Source organism: Salmo trutta, chromosome 18, assembly GCF_901001165.1.
Source record: "Salmo trutta chromosome 18, fSalTru1.1, whole genome shotgun sequence".
Taxonomy (NCBI): Eukaryota; Metazoa; Chordata; class Actinopteri; order Salmoniformes; family Salmonidae; genus Salmo; species Salmo trutta.
The window spans coordinates 24526436-24543284 of NC_042974.1; the positions used below are offsets into that span (position 1 = coordinate 24526436).

At 43.0% G+C, this 16849-nt stretch overlaps 1 protein-coding gene across 3 annotated transcripts in view; it reads right to left on the minus strand.

Annotated features, from left to right (window-relative positions):
* Positions 1-206: 206 nt before the first annotated feature.
* Positions 207-16849, minus strand: part of LOC115153052 (gamma-aminobutyric acid receptor subunit pi-like) — a 91983-nt gene continuing 75340 nt past the window's right edge. For 2 of the 3 annotated variants that reach the window (XM_029698088.1, XM_029698086.1), the window contains 8 exons: positions 16089-16201; positions 14537-14604; positions 13829-14046; positions 11932-12014; positions 3765-3902; positions 3046-3198; positions 2470-2660; positions 207-2117 (listed from right to left, as the gene is read on the minus strand). In XM_029698088.1, the coding sequence (XP_029553948.1) occupies positions 1758-2117; positions 2470-2660; positions 3046-3198; positions 3765-3902; positions 11932-12014; positions 13829-14046; positions 14537-14604; positions 16089-16201 (1324 nt within the window). In that variant the 3' untranslated portion in view covers positions 207-1757. The remainder of the gene's footprint in view (positions 2118-2469; positions 2661-3045; positions 3199-3764; positions 3903-11931; positions 12015-13828; positions 14047-14536; positions 14605-16088; positions 16202-16849) is intronic. The other variant, XM_029698087.1, reaches the window with a different exon arrangement.

A 16849-nucleotide genomic window follows, 5' to 3' on the forward strand; every position in this document is an offset into this window, starting at 1 on the left:
TGACAGTAGTCTGACTGACAATTTTATCAGGAAGAGAACTTGCCATGTCAAGCTCTTTCCAAAAGCCTAATTTCTGACGAAGCAAGCTAATAATACATTGTTTGTTTAGCTAGCTAGCTAGATACTACTGCACTGTTGGAGCTAGGAACACAAGCATTTCACTACACCCGCAATAACATCTGCTAAATATGTGTATGTGACCACATTATTTTCAATTTGATTTTATTTGAAGAGATGATGATATTAAAACCAAATAGTTATGACATTGATTTAATAATACCTTGAAAACGGCACGCCGTTGTCAATGGGGAGCTCCTTGCCCCCCAGCAGCCAAATTGAAGGCTCTGCACCTTATTGTCACGTTTTACTGATAATGACCTATATACTTCCATTATGTACATTAATTAAGAGAATGCATTAGTATTTCATAGTCATGAACAAGTCATGTTATTTTATGCTATGGACAACCTGCTTGTCAGTGGCTTTACGGATATGGGTGAAAGCATTGTAACCGAAAAATGCATTTAATATTCTAGGAAGTAATAAACAAACATGCATTGAGTGTGAGACTGTTTCTGTCTGCACATGGCTATGAAATATTGCAGTTTTCCTTTTGCATGCTGATATAGCATGCTATTACTTTAATTGAAAGACTTTTTACGCGGCAATGGGTACTAATAATTCAACATTTCAAAATGTACTGTATTAGTAGTTTTACGGAACGGAACAAGTCTAAAGGGAACCATGGAAAGATTACAACGCAAATTGAAATCTTTGGTCCTTTGTTATTACTGATATGTGAAAACATGATTGGGAATATATGACATTCGTCATCGTACACAATGCTCACACAACAGAGGACAAGGAGGGATGTTAGTTCAACCCTTATCTGGATGATGAACAGGTGATTGATGATGACGTCCTGTTGCATTAGCGGTTTCACCTCTGTTCAAAATGTCAGCGTCCTAAAACATCGACTACAAGGTACTAGCTTCACCATTCAGATGGCGTGTACCACAAAGCTCACAAAATACTATCTACCAGCTCCAATGGACAAAATACTGCATATATCACTGTTACTCCACTAGGTGCTGTATATTCCTACCATTCTATTGCATTGTTCCTGTCCAGTTAAGGTGCTGGCAGTTGTTGCCCTATGATGACAAATTATATAGAACAGTTTATGGTTCATTGAGAGTCTATTTCCATAATGTGGTGGAGGGAGCCAAGGCCACTGGATTTCTTATAGAAATAAAATGAGAGAGGGAATGACAGAGAGAGAGAGAGAAAGAGATATATATATATATATATATTGCCATTCGGAGCTTAAGTGTGGACCCAGCCTAACCCAGAGGTACTCTGGATGCTTCCCTTCGCAGTGAGGAGCTCATTCATAAATATTACACAGCGCATCCAGCCACTCACTCCTCTGCTCCACACCAGCCATAGGTCATCTGTCAGCAGGCCATCATGGACAGAACTTACTGGAAATGTATCAATTATGAGAGCAGTAATGAGCTGAATCAGGTATAATAAACGTGGCATGGACATGTAATTCTCCTCAGGATGTTGTACTGTAGTTGATGGTCTACTGTACACTATGCCTCACTCATGACCGTAAATGTAAACATGTGCATTGTTTGAGAAAAAAAACACATACAGTATGAACTAATCCCACTTACAAACAGAAACACACAGATTCAGACACCCACACACACACACGCACATGCACATACCGAAACACACACTCCTGTGTGTTACAAGTACAGGTAGTATGTCCAGTAGAGGAGGTTGATGAATACAAAGGAGAGGGGGAAGGTCATCCTGGAGTAGTTGTCTATTAAGTGGGGATTCTCCACATGGCAACAGTTTGCAGCTTTGCGCAGGAACTTGCGGAGGAGGACCAGGACAGTGAGGCAGCGATTGGAGGGCTCCTCAGGAGCCTCGGGCTTGGGCTCGCTGCCAGTGGGGCTGGAGGGCACCAGTTCCAGCTCTGCCATGGGCGCTGAGACTGCAGCAGCTTTCTCCTTACGCCTCTTGGCCCTATTGTTTTCAGCGGCGATGGTAGTGACCATGCCGTTCATCTCCTCGTCGAAGCCTCCCATCTGGTGACCGTACTGGAGGGGAGGGAGGGGGAGAGAGGGGCACAGTGAGATGTGTGAAGAGTACACATATTAAAGCACCAAACAACTAATGCTATTGACTGAAATGAAAAAAAAGGACGAGATACTTACATTAATAGTGTATGCGACATCGCAGCAGACAAGAAATTACAAAGTTGATGACGATTCTGATAATGATGAGGATGACGACAACGATGACGATGATAATAATGATGCTGATGATGATCAAGATCATAAAAAATGACGGCAATGACGATGCTAATGATGATTACAGCGACAATAACCATGATGACAAACGTGACAATGATAACCTCACCCCTGTTGATAACAACGCTGAAGGCCTCACCATGACAATGTTGGCGTTGGGGTGGTTGAGGGTGCAGAAGTGGGCCACGGCGTACTCGATCAGGGCTCCGAAGATGAAGCTGAAGCAGATGCCCAGGTACACATCGATGGCCTTGATGAAACAGTTGGCATTGGGCAGGGATGTCCTGGCACCCATCATCAATGTGGTCATGGTCAGAACCGTGGTCACTCCTGTCACAAACCACAGCACAATGGTTGGTCATTCAATATTTGAAAGCATCAAGATCGCCACTTTTCCTTTCAAATCACAAACAACAACAAAACTATAAAGTTTAATAACAAACTACCAATAGGATTCAGCTTGAGTTGAGTTACCTGGCCTTAATACACCAGGCTAGATGTGTACGTTATACTACAGTAATACAAAGGTAGGCTAACAGGAGTATGATATACTTGTGGAACATCCTGCTTTCTCTAACCGCCAGCATTCCACATGTTTTCAGACAGCCAAATAGCTTCTGATCAGCAGGTTTGCATGAAGGAGAGTGTGATAGGGTGGGAAAGGCATGGATTTGATCGGTGGGTGTGCTTCCTGGTTTAAGGAACAGTGGTTTACCGATGCAGACCCTTGCGGGGACGGAAGACTGGCTGATCCAGAAGGACACCCAGGACAGGACCACTAGCAGGCTAGAGGGAACATACGTCTCCAGGATGAAGTACAGGATGCTTCTCTTCAGCTCAAAGTGGAAGATCAGCTTGGGGTAGTGGCCTGTGAGAGAGAGAGAGACAGCAGAGAGACATTAGAATGACTGTGCTAATAGAACCCAAGGGTTCCTTTACTACCAACTATCAATTTAAAGGGATAATTCACCCAATTTACAAAATTACATATTGGTTTTCTTACCCTGTAAGAAGTCTATGGACAAGGTAGGTACAGATATTAGCATTTTTTGCGCCTCATGTTCAAATCATCTATGTGACTTTGTTGAACTTCACAATACATTTCTGATGATTTGGATGATGTGCAACAAATTGTAATATCGGTACCATGACTTGAATGGGATTTGTGCCACAAATGCTAAAACGTTTGCAAATGGAAATACTGTCAGGGAAATGAAACCAAAGCATGGATTACTGTCATACCTTGCCCATAGACTGCTTGCAGGGTGAGGACACCAAATGTATCATTTTGTAACGTGGGTGAACCTTCCCTTTAAAAGATGAACATGGCTAACAACTGTCACAAGAGACTAAATATAAACAGTAGCCCAAAACACTTGTGAAAGGATAATGAAAGGATAATGTTAGAGGTAGAGTAGGAGTTGAAAGTCGAACCTGTTTCATAGATGGCCTCAGACGCAGAGGTGTAGTGGTCCTCTACTGTGTACTGGGCCAGACGCAGCGTGTCCAAACCACTGACCGACTCGTTCCCTCTGGTCCAGTAGAACATCACATCATTGGTGTTGTAGCCCCCTGTAAATATATATATATTGAGAGAGAGATAGTTAATGGGGGTCTATTACACTAAGCGGCTACATGTTTTGCAGTAACACTTTATCACACATACCTGTGTACTACTTACTATACATCTAATAGAAACACAAACGGTCATCCATAAAACAATGAATAAAGGTTAGCTGGCTACTGAGCTGTAAGTGTGTGACAGCCACAGGCAAACTTTTAAACGTAAACGTTTTATTAAATAATAGTAGCAACAGCCCTCCGGTGCTCATTGTGAAGCACTGTGACATCCAGCAGGAGTGAATAGGAAATGCTAATGCAAATGCAAATGCAGCCTTACTTCAAGAGAGGGAGAGAAGGGAAAAAAGAGGGCAAGAAGGAAACAACGGCAATGAGGAGAGCACTGTTTTAACAGTTTCCTTCCTGCCTAATACAACAGCAGCTGATTCATACATATTTCAGGTCTTATTTTATGTCAGTACCTTACATAATCCTACAGACCAGTTTACATTTCATTTAGAAGACCTCACATTGACACTGTATAACAACGTATATTAAACTTATGAGCAAGCTGCTTACTGTATAAACTATAAAGTGAGCAAGCTGCTTACTGTATAAGCTAAAGTATTGACAGTTTTTCTTCCTGATAATCTGGGTACAGCTCCGAAACTGACCTGGGGTTCAAATAATATTTGAAATAATTTACAGTACTTAAAATGTGCTTGATTGAGCTTGCCTGTTGAAATGGAACCAAATGAAAAGTCCCAAAAATAAAGCAAACGCTCAAAGGATTTGAAAGATTTCAAATAGTATTTGAACCCAGGTCTGCTCCGAAACAGTTTTCTAACCTCAAGTAGATCATGCCTTTGGAGATTCATTATGAGACGTAGTTCAGTAATTGACCTGCAGAGGACGATGTAGCATAAGAAGCCCTACGAGGCGACTGACTGGAGGAGGAGAAATCTCCATTATACTGGGACACAGAAGATCCCCATTTCCTGTTGCTTCATTAGATCAAACACTCATTGACTGGCCTTTTATCAATTAGATTTGCTCACTTCCTGCATCTTCTCTCTTCAGTTCTCTCTCGCCTCCTCATGAAAAAGGTCAAAGTTAACCGTGGAGCGTCGGCGAAGAGAGAGAACACGGAAATGCGCTTGCTTGAAAAGCATCCTACACGTTTACAGCGGTGGATCCCAAAGTAAATGTGTAAAGTGCTCAAAACAAATGAAGTTAGTAGTGCAAGACATTTATTGCTAAAACAATAAGGACCATATTGTTTTTAAACGTGTGCATGATGTTCTCCTCTGGCAAAACAAAAGCTGATTGAAAGGGTGTGTGGCAGATTTCAAAACTCTTCCACGGTAGGATGGCTATCGGGACGGGGAGGACACTACTAACGAACTGACACAGTCCTCGACCCCTTATCGGTTCGCGAGTCGGGGGGAGAGAGGACTGAGGAGAGAGACAGAGGATGGTCTTTTGCCCAAATGAGAATGATCTCCCATGATCTCATGGCTCTTACACTGCCGTCTCACCATCTCCCCTGACATGTATGAAAATCCAGGAAGGCATACATTATTGAGGAAAGTGTGTTTAACGTAGTATGCAGAGCACCCTGACGAAAAGCAACAGAGACTTTGAAGCTGCTGAGGCTCAGGATCTCTTGTTGTAACTTCTTCAGTGCTGTTACGTTTGCCCCTTTTACCGACTGAACTCGTTATTTTCATGACTGCCGGGTCAGGGCAATGTGCAAATAAGGGTTTGAAGCATGCGCCGGCGCCGAAGTCCTGTGCAGCAGAGCGTGAACGGTTACATTAGGACATAAGGATCTTGAGGTGCTCTGAAGCCTGAAAAGTGCACTACCCTGCAGCCTGGTGAAGTGAAAGCTTTTGCCTCTTAAAATATCCTACTCACTGAGACAATGAGATGGGGGCATCTTTAAAATGGCTGCATAGAGACTTTTTAAAATCTTCAAAACCAAATCAATACAGCATCCTCCACTGTGGTGAGTGTGGTCTCATCATTAAGCAACAATCAAACATGGCTGGGAACATCTTCTGACTCCAGGCTTTTTCTGCTGTCAGTAGCCACTACAGTTGTCACCTTCATCTCTATCTAAACAGTGTCATCTTTTGTCTTTAAACTTCCCTGTTGGAAGTGAAGTGCAGCCTGGGGAATGAAGAGGAGCGGGGAGCGATGTTCCATTTTTGGCAGCACATTAAAAATAATGAAAGCTCACAGTCTGGCACTTTTCAGTGTGCTGTGGGAGTCTGGGATGCACAGAATATGTTTAGCCTGGCAGTAATGTAAAGAGGAAAACAATTTACTTGACTTGAGTTAACCTCTACATGTATTGAGTGGGATCAGTGGAACAGTAGCTCCCTCTGACTGAGTTCGTTGTTGGCATGTGATATAGCTATAGCTTAGCTTAGCTTAGCACGACTTGCACTGGCGTAACACAGTTATGTAACACAGAATGTGTTTGCCAGACAGCCACACACAAAACGATCGCTGTCCATGGTGCTGAAATTTAGTCACGTCTATGTGGCTGCATGCCTGATGAATCGATGAATCGTTCTTGACATAAACAGGTGCACTTGGCACCTACTACCATGCCCCGTTCCAAGGCAATTCTATATTTTATCTTGCTCTTTCACCCTCTGAATGGCACACACACAGTCCATGTCTCAATCGTCTCAAGGCTTAAAAATCTTTCTTTAATCTGTCTCCTCCTCTTCATCTACACTGATTGAAGTGACATTAATAAGGTATCATGGAAAGAGCAGTTCTTAATTTGTTTTCTCATGTGAAGCCTAACATTTCATAAAGCTATACATGGTGTTGCAATGCTGCCATTTTCAGACTGCTGGCATGTGGCAATAATGTAATTACCTTTTCAGTAATTCAAGTTGGAAATTCAAACATCGCAGATTGTAAAATAAATGTTTGATGCAATAGGATACTAATCAGCTAATAAACATCTGTCCTGTATAGGCTAGCTGAACCTGCATGACATGAGCCGTCCTCGTGCACTCTCCCAGCTTGGAAAGAAAGTTGCTGTGCATAAAACCAGTCTAAATAATAAAGTCAGTCCACCCTCAAAGCGCACGCAGTGTACTATCTATAGCTATATACCGTATTTAGCTGCTACTTAGCTGCTAGTTAGAAACTTTTTCAAAAAATTACACATCAAATAACCTAACAATGAGGAAAAAGTAGTCGGCTTGAGGATAAATTCTGACACTATTTTGTCTGGCTAAAAGCCTACACAAATGGGCTGCAATATTCAAGGTAAATTAAACTAAATCAAATTAAATCCAACTTGAGGAACTCCCCTGGTCTCCTGAAGTCCTCTTTTTTTTGTGTGCAAATGTTTTCACCACTGCCTGTAGTTTTAGGTATGCTGGCCCTACTGTTTTCTATAGGCTACTGAGTATTGCCAACCCAGACAGTCTTTCCTGAGACATTGTGCCGCACACAATTTAAACTTAGTCGTGAAGGATGCGTGCAAAGATATACCAGAGATAAGGGTCTGTTGATATTGCAACCACATAACTTGAACACCGGTTCTCCAGTATGAACGAAATCGCAAAACGTTTTTTTTGTTCAAGCCCTCAAGAACTGTTGTCCGCTAAATATGATAATCTGTTTGCATCTGCCAACAATTCCTTCCTGTATTCCCTGCATACCCACGACTGCTGGGTCTCACAGTTCCAACTCCATCATCAAGTTTGCCGACAACACAACAGTTGTGGGCCTGATTACCAACAACGACGAGACAGCCTACAGGGAGGAGGTAGGCACTCTGACGGCGTGGTGCCAGGTAAACAACCTCTCCCTCAACGTTAGCAAAACAAAGGAGCTGATTGTGGACTTCAGGAGGAACCAGGCTGGAGACGCCCCCATCCTCATCAACGGGGCCACCACTGAAATGGTCAATAACTTCAAATTCCTCAGCGAACCTCTCAGAGAACCTCTCAGAGAAGCTGAAATGGTCTAACCACACTGACACCGTGGTGAAGAAGGCACGACAGCGATTCTACAACCTCAGGATGCTGAAGAAATTGAGCCTGTCCCCAAGGGCCCTCACAGCGTTCTACATGAGCACCATCGAGAGTCCATGGCCAGGAAACTCCTCAGACCTTAATCCCATTGAGAACTTGTGGTCAATCCTCAAGAGGCGGGTGGACAAACAAAAACCCACAAATTCTGACAAACTCCAAGCATTGATTATGCAAGAATGGGCTGCCATCAGTCAAGATGTGGCCCAGAAGTTAATTGACAGCATGCCAGGGCGGATTGCAGAGGTCTTGATAAAGAAGGGTCAACACTGCAAATATTGACTCTTTGCATCAACTTCAAGTAACTGTCAATAAAAGCCTTTGACACGTATGAAATGCTTGTAATTGTCAAGCGGTGGGTGTAGCTGGTGCATGGAAGTCAGGTGCAGGAGAGCAGAGATGAGTGAACAAAGCACTTTACTGAGGCAATTATTTGAACAGAACGCAACTGTGTCACAAAAACAAATGCCCAAAGAACAAGTGAGGCAGCACAAAGTACACACAACCAAGTACAAAGTACCGGCTGCCACAAAGCACAGGTACAAAACAAAACCCGGCGCACACCAGCCGGTAGCGTGCCAACCTTGACAATAAACAATTTCACACACAGACATGGGGGGAACAGAGGGTTATATACACGACAAGTAATGAGGGAATGTAAACCAGGTGTGTGGGAAAAAGAGACAAAACAAATGGAAAATGAAAGGTGCATCGGCGATGGCTAGAAGACCGGTGACGTCGACCGCCGAACGCCGCCCAAACAAGGAGAGGAACCGACTTCAGTATTCCATAGTAACATCTGACAAAAATATCTAAAGACACTGAGGCAGCTGACTTTGTGAAAATGTATATTTGTGTCATTCTCAAAACTTTTGGCCACGACTGTAGTAACCAAAAAAATGTTAAACAAATCAAAATATATGTTATATTTGAGATTCTTCAAAGTAACCACCCTTTGCCTTGATGACAGCTTTGCACACTCTTGGCATTCTCTCAACCAGCTTCATGATGTAGTCATCTGGAATGCATTTAAATTAACAGGTGTGCCTTGTTAAAAGTTAAACTTAACTCTTACACACTTTCTCTCTTTCTCATTCTTGCTGTCTCTTTCTCTCAAAGATAAAGTGTATTCAAAAGGTATTCAGACCCCTTGATTTTTCCCCACATTTTGTTATGTTACAGCCTTATTCTAAAATGGATTAAATTAAATCTACACACAATTCTCCATAATGACGAAGCAAAAACAGGTTTTTAGAAATTTTAGCAATTGTATTTAAAACAAAACTGAAATATCACATCTACATAAGTATTCAGACCCTTTACTCACTACTTTGTTGAAGCACCTTTGGCAGTGATTACAGCCTCGAGTCTACTTGTGTATGATGCTACAAACTTGGCACACCTATATTTGGGGAGTTTCTCCCATTCTTCTCTGCAGATCCTCTCAAGCTGTCAGGTTGGATGGGGAGTGTTGCTGCATAGCTATTTCCAAACTCTGGCTGGACCACTCATGGACATTCAGAGACTTATCCCAAAGCCACTCCTGCATTGTCTTGGCTGTGTGCTTAGGGTCGTTGTCCTGTTGGAAGATGAACCTTCGCCCCCAGTCTGAGGTCCTGAGCTCTCTGTAGCAGGTTTTCATCAAGGATCTCTCTGTACTTTGCTCCGTTCATCATTGCCTCGATACTGACTAGTCTCCCAGCCCATGCCGCTGAAAAACATCCCATGCTGCCAACACCATGCTTCACCTTAGGGATAGTGCCAGGTTTCCTCCAGGCGTAACGCTTGACATTCAGACCAAAGAGTTCAATCTTGCTTTCACCAGACCAGAGAATCTTGTTTCTCATGGTCTGAGAGTCTTTAGGTGCCTTTTGGCAAACTCCAAAAGGGCTGTCACGTGCATTTTACTGAGGAGTGGATTCCGTCTGGCCACTCTACCATAAAGGCATGATTGGTGGAGTGCTGCAGAGATGGTTGTCCTTCTGGAAGGTTATCCTAACTCCACAGAGGAACTCCGGAACTCTGTCAGAGTGACCATCGGGTTCTTGGTCACCTCCCTGACCAAGGCCCCTTTCCCCAATTGCTCAGTTTGGCCAGGCGGCCAGCTCTTGGAAGAGACTTGGTGATTCCAAACTTCCTCCATTTAAGAATGATGGAGGCCACTGTGTTCTTGGGGACCTTCAATGCTTGGTTTTTGCTCTGACATGCGCCGTCAACTTTGGAACCTTATATAGACAGGTGTGTGCCTTTCCAAATCATGTCCAATCAATTGAATTTACCACAGGTGGAGTCCAATCAAGTTGTAGAAACATCTCAAGGATGCTTAATGGAAACAGGATGCACCTGAGCTCAATTTCGAGTATCATAACAAAGGGTCTGAATACTTATGGAAGTAAGATATTTCTGTTTTACATTTTACATACCGTAAATTCCGGACTATAAGCCGCAACTTTTTTCCCAGGCTTTGAACCTCGCGGCTTAAACAATGACGCGGCTAATATATGGATTTTTCCCGCTTTCAATTTAACATTTTTTTTTAAACACATTCTGTGACATGCTCAGTTTTTTGGCGGCATGAAGCTTTCATTAGATCAATGAAATTGCCGAACGGGTTAAGGTGAAACAACTTTTTTGTTTACTGTTTAGATTAAATCGAGCGCTCTCAAACTTCCCATCATTCTGATTACGGTAGTCATTTTGTCACCCTCATCATGGCAAAGACACGGAGAAATGCATATGATGCAGCTTTCAAGTTGAAGGCGATTGATCTGGCTGTTGGAAAAGGAAATAGAGCTGCTGCACGGGAGCTTGGTCTTAATGAGTCGATGATAAGACGTTGGAAACAGCAGCGTGAGGAATTGACTCAGTGCAAAAAGACAACTAAAGCTTACTGCAAATATTTATTTTTTGTTACAAGCCGTGTTTCGTTAAAGCCTATTTATTTTTGTTACAAGCCGTGTTTCGTTAAAGCCTATTTATTTTTGTTACAAGCTGTGTTCCATTAAAGCCTGTGTAAAGTTCATTTGTTTCAATGTTTCGGTAGGCACCTGCGGCTTATAGACATGTGCGGCTTATTTATGTTCAAAATAATATATTTTTTTAAATTCAGTGGGTGCGGCTTATATTCAGGTGCGCTTAATAGTCCGGAAATTACGGTATTTCTGTTTTACATACTTTCCTTAGTTCTACAGTTGCCATGGCACCCACGTATCAGCCTATGCAGAGAGCTATGTACATTTTGTACAAATGTAATCATTTAAAGTGTTTAAAAAAAAAAATCTTTTAACTTTATTTTTGGTTTTAAATAGCTAAATGTTTATATAATACATTTGTAATATGTATTATATATTATAATATGTATTATATTATATAATACATTTAACTTATTTGTTTCCTCCCCATGAATTCGTGGCAAATCAGCTTTCTCAAAATAGCTAGCTAGCGATGCAAGACTACAATGCAAGATGAGCTGGCAGTGACGATTTCAAGCTCAGGAGGGTTCCTCCGAAGTTATGAGCAGGCTGTCATTTTTATCTTAAGTGAATGGAGAGCTCAAAAATAAACATCTATTTTTACAAGACCAGACAGAGTCAACGACAACAGAGAAGTCGCAGTCAGACGGCGGGGGCGGAGACGGTGCCGGTGAGATGGCTTGAATAGAAGATGAACCGTGCTGCCTGCCTTGCTCATCTTTCCCTGTTGACTTCCTCACTCTGCTCAAGCCGTGTGGTTCCCTCTTGACTGTTGCTCCTTCTTTTGGAGGCTTGAAATAATCAAAATGTTCAACTCCAGCTGAAACTCACAGTCCAGGCCTACTCTATCATATAGCTGTTTTATTTGATTGTTAGATAGTTTTACTTTTCAAGCTCTTTGCGATTCTTTCTGTAGTGAAAAACACTATAGGAGTTGAATAAATTAGAATTATTATTAAACAGCCACGTTGCTGCCTAGATGTAGAAATTAATTGGAAATCTTACAGCTCTCCAGTTGCAGAGTGCAGGTTTGCTTGTCCATGGGATATTTGGTCAGATCCATGTTGCAGGCCACAGTGGTGGTGATCCTGGAGATATGAGAGAAAACGGTTAATAGAGGTTTGTTTACCCCTAGCAGAACCATCTCAGTGTTTTCCCATGTATTCCCTCTGGCGTACCTCTGAAGGCACTAATGCTGTTTGTGTCCCTCTCCTCAATCCTAAAATAAACCCTTTGCACTGTTCAATCACTGCTTTAGATAATCCAATTACTAATTCTAATTGAGCACACTGAGCAATATTTGATTTAGTGATCCTGCAGGGACTTATAGTATCTACACTGAATAAAAATATAAACACAGCATGTAACGTGTTGGTCCCATGTTTCATGAGCTGAAATAAACGATCCCAAAGTTTTCCATACGCACAAAAAGGCTTGTTATGCACAGATTTGTTTACATCCCTGTTAGTGAGCATTTCTCTTTTACCAATATAGTCCATCCACCTGACAGGTGTGGCATATGAAGAAGCTGATTAAACAGCATAATCATTACACAGGTGCACCTTGTGCTGGGGACAATAAAAACCCACTCTAAAATATGCAGTTTTGCACAACGCAACAGATGTCTCATGTTTTGAGGGAGCGTGCAATTGGCATGCTGACTGCAGGAATGTCCACCAGAGCTGTTGCCAGAGAATGTAATGTTAATTTATCTACCATAAGCAACCTCCAACATAATTTTAGAGAATTTGGTAGTACGTCCAACCGGCCTCACAACCTCTGACCACGTGTAACCACGCCGGCGGCCCAGGACCTCCACATCAGGCTTCTTCACCTGGGGGATCGTCTGCACAACTGAATAATTTCTGCACAAACTGTCAGAAACCATCTCAGGGAAGCTCATCTGTGTGCTCGTCGTCCTCACTAGAGTCTTGACCTGATTGCAAATCGACGTCATAACCGACTTCAGTGGGAAAATGCTCGCTATACCGGGCAGATGGCCATGTGGGGGAGCGTTTTTTTAATTTAACTAGGCAAGTTAGTTAAGAACAAATTCTCATTTACAATGACAGCCTAGGAACAGTGGGTTAACTGCCTTGTTCAGGGGCAGAACAACAGATTTTTACCTTGTCAGCTCAGGGATTCCTTCTAGCAACCTTTCGGTTACTGGTCCAAATGCTATAACCACTAGGCTACCTGCCTAGGCTACCTGCCGGTTTGCTGATGTCATTGTTGTGAACAGAGTGTCCCATGGTGCCGGTGGCCAGTGGTGTAAAGTACTTAAGTAAAAATACTTTAAAGTACTACTCAACTCTATTGCATTTTATTGATGGTAATTTGAATACACAAAGATACCGTGACGAGATCCTGAGACTGATTGTAGTGCCATCAATCTGCTGCCATCACCTCATGTTCCAGCATGATAATGCACGGCCCCATGTCGCAAGGATCTGTACACAATTCCTGGAAGCTGAAAATGTCCCAGTTCTTCCATGGCCTGCATACCCACCAGACATGTCACCATTGAGCATGTTTGGGATGCTCTGGACCGACGTGTACGACAGCGTGTTCCAGTTCCTGCCAATATCCAACTTTTCACATCCATTGAAGAGGAGTGGGACAACAATCCACAGGCCACAGGCGAAGTAGATGTGTTGCGCTGCATGAGGCAAACGGTGGTCACACCAGATACTGACTGGTTTTCTGATCCACACCTCCACCTTTTTTTTGAAGGTATATGTGACCAAGGGCATCATTTATTTATTTCAATTGACTGATTCCCGTATATGAACTGTAACTGTGTGTGTGGAGGGGGGGGGGATTGAGTGTGTCCATGTGTGTGCTTGCATGGATTTGTGCATTCGTGCATGCCTGTATGTGTGTGTTTCTCCAGATGACTCACCTCAGGGCGTAGAGCACTGTTCCATTGGGGAAGATCCTGATCAGCCTGTTCTCCACAGTGATGTCATGGAGGAAGGACTTCTTGGAGTCTACGATGAAGGTGTCTGGTACCCAGAGCAGCTCCACAAGCCTGCCGTCCAGACTCAGGCTTTTGTTCCCCTCAAACACCAGGCGCTCGTCTGTCCAGCGCTGACGCAGGAAGATGGTGGCCGTGTAGTCCTACAGAGCAATGTCAAAGGTCAGCATTGCGCGGTTGTACTGCAATTACAATGCATCTTCATGTCTAACCGCTGATTCAAGCCTAGAAGCTGATTACATAACATGATATACTGGATATACTGGAATGTAATATGTATTTTACTATCACAAATTCTGGCCTAATGAGAGTCGGCAAATGTCATTAGACTTGTTGGTGTTTTGTGTTAGAGATGTCTCTTTCCATTCACCACTGTTTGGAGGATGAAAATATGTCCTTTTGAAGTGACTATTTGACAATCAGATGACAGCATTATGACTGGTTATGCCACAACAAAAGGAAATACTTTTCAAAAGTTAAATTACAAATCCTATTGAATTAATAGAGATTATATGTAATTCTATGATTAGGCCCATAAAAACAATTCATAGTAAGTCCCGTGCCGGGAAGAAATTAAATCTACTTTCACCCCTTATCACAATGTATCATAAATGACACAGGAAGTTGTCCCACCATGTTGATCTCTGATATGGTGTCAATGCTGGCAACGTCCAAACTCATGCCCACAGTCACTGGCCCATCTACAGAGATGAGACAGACACACAGAGAAAGGGCAGGAGGGGAGAGAGAGAGGGAGAAGCAGACAGAAAAAGAGAGAGAGCAAAATATGTAAGAGCTGTACTTTCATGTCAATAAAGTAGAGAGAGAGATAGAGAGAGAGAGAGAGAGAGAGTGAGAGAGCGAGCGAGAGAGCAAGAGAGAATGTGTGCGAGAGACACTGCGCACGAGAGAGAGCGCGCGCGCAAGAGAGAGAGAGAGAGAGGATTCAGGGCACCATGAGGAATCATGAAGCAGTATAATGAAAGGAGTGTTATTCAAAACGCCTCAAAACAAAAAAAGAGCATGTTTGAGAAACTTAGTGCTGAATACTCAACTTCAGTGGCAACAGCAAGAGTGTTGCGTGCAGCCCCCTACATGTGGGAATTATCCTCTCTTCCCCTCTCTCTTGTATAACAATGTTCTAGTATTTCTGCATTTGCTTGCCAAGAACAAGGTCACCTAATCTTTGTGCATGTGTGTAACTCTGTATGTAGGCATGCGTGGGTACTCCTGGACCCCAGGAACAGAAGCTGGTGCGATTGTATCAGCTAATGGGAATCCAAATAAACAATTAAACGTGTGTGCATACCAAGCTCACCTACAATGGCAACTCTAGAGAGAGAGAGAGAGAGAGAGAGAGAGAGAGAGAGAGAGAGAGAGAGAGAGAGAGAGAGAGAGAGAGAGAGAGAGAGAGAGAGAGAGAGAGAGAGAGAGAGAGAGAGAGAGAGAGAGAGAGAGAGAGAGAGAGAGAGAGCATGCGTGCAGAGCTGCCCTCCTGTGTGGGGATCATGGGGATCAGCGGTGCACTGATCTCTGTGAATGACATTTTCTCTGATTCGGTTCAGTCTCATTGATTATTAATCAAACAGCAGGCAAACAAAACAATCACATTTAGAGGGATTCTCTGAGACGGAGACAATGACAAGGGATTTGTGAGAACTACAAACAGTGCAGAGGATCAAAGGCTACAATACGTCACGTCGCTGTCCTTACAAGGTTATGCTGTGTGGCACTCATATTAGGAAGTCGCACAGAGTGGGCCTACGCATGGAAATGTTGACCACCGTACAGCATCCATATTAGTTACACTGAGCATGCATGAGAATGGTGACTGCTAAGAAAAATGACATCATTTGTCAGCTGCTTACTCTTAATATTAACTGCCTTCCCCTATGACTAAAATCACCAGGTGTGTCCATGTGTTGGTAGCATGTACTTAGTTGTATTTAGAATTAGCAAATGTTCATCATGTACATACTGTGCTATTCATGTGGAATGAGATTGCTTCCATCTGGCAGGTAAAGGACATTTATGCATGGCCTTGTCAAAATATGGTTATCTTGAAATGAATATGGGAATATGGTAAGGCAACAATCACACAGACAGACAAACAAACACACACACACACACACACACACACACACACACACACACACACAGAGCTCCCTTGAGCAGTTTCCCTTACTGTCGAAGAAAGGCCTGAGGTACTTGTTGTATCCTTTCATCAGCTTCTGAATGGTGGGAGGCAGAATCTCTCCCTCCTTTACTTCAGCGCTGAGCAGAGAGTTCTCCAACATCCTGAGAAGAAAAAAATAACAGAGAAAGAAGAAATGAAATAATTTAGCGTCTCTCTCTCCTCAGAGGAGACCTAACGGTTCTTGCCTGATTATCCTGCCTCTGCGGTCTGCCAGATCATCAATACCTCCCGAGTAGCATAAGCTGTGGTAAGCAGAAGTGAAGCACCCGATTAAAAGGCCTCCAAACAACTTGGAATGAAAAGGGAGAAAAAAAACCCCGACATGTTCTTAGTTGGTTTACTTTGATCCCAACAGGGGTCAGAATACATGAAACGTTCCATCATCAGCATTCTTCAACTCCCTCCTCTCCCTCTACACGCTTGACTCTGCTCATCTGAGCTCAGATCAGTTTCCATATGCAGTTCCACTGATTGCTCTTGTTGGGCATTTAGCGGCATAGGGAGATTATTATTTCACCAGGGATTGAGGGTAGAAGAACACTGAAGAACACATTCACGCACCTTCCCCCATGGTAGTACTGCCATTTGTGCATAATAATCTGGAATCCAAATATGCTTCTGAATGGAAGAAGCCCTGGAGCTTTGTTAGTAATGTAAGAAACACTGAAGGAAGGCAGATCAGGGCAAGTGTGGAGATAGATTCATCTCCATACGCTAGTAGGCATGTACGTGTCCTTACGTATGCTCAC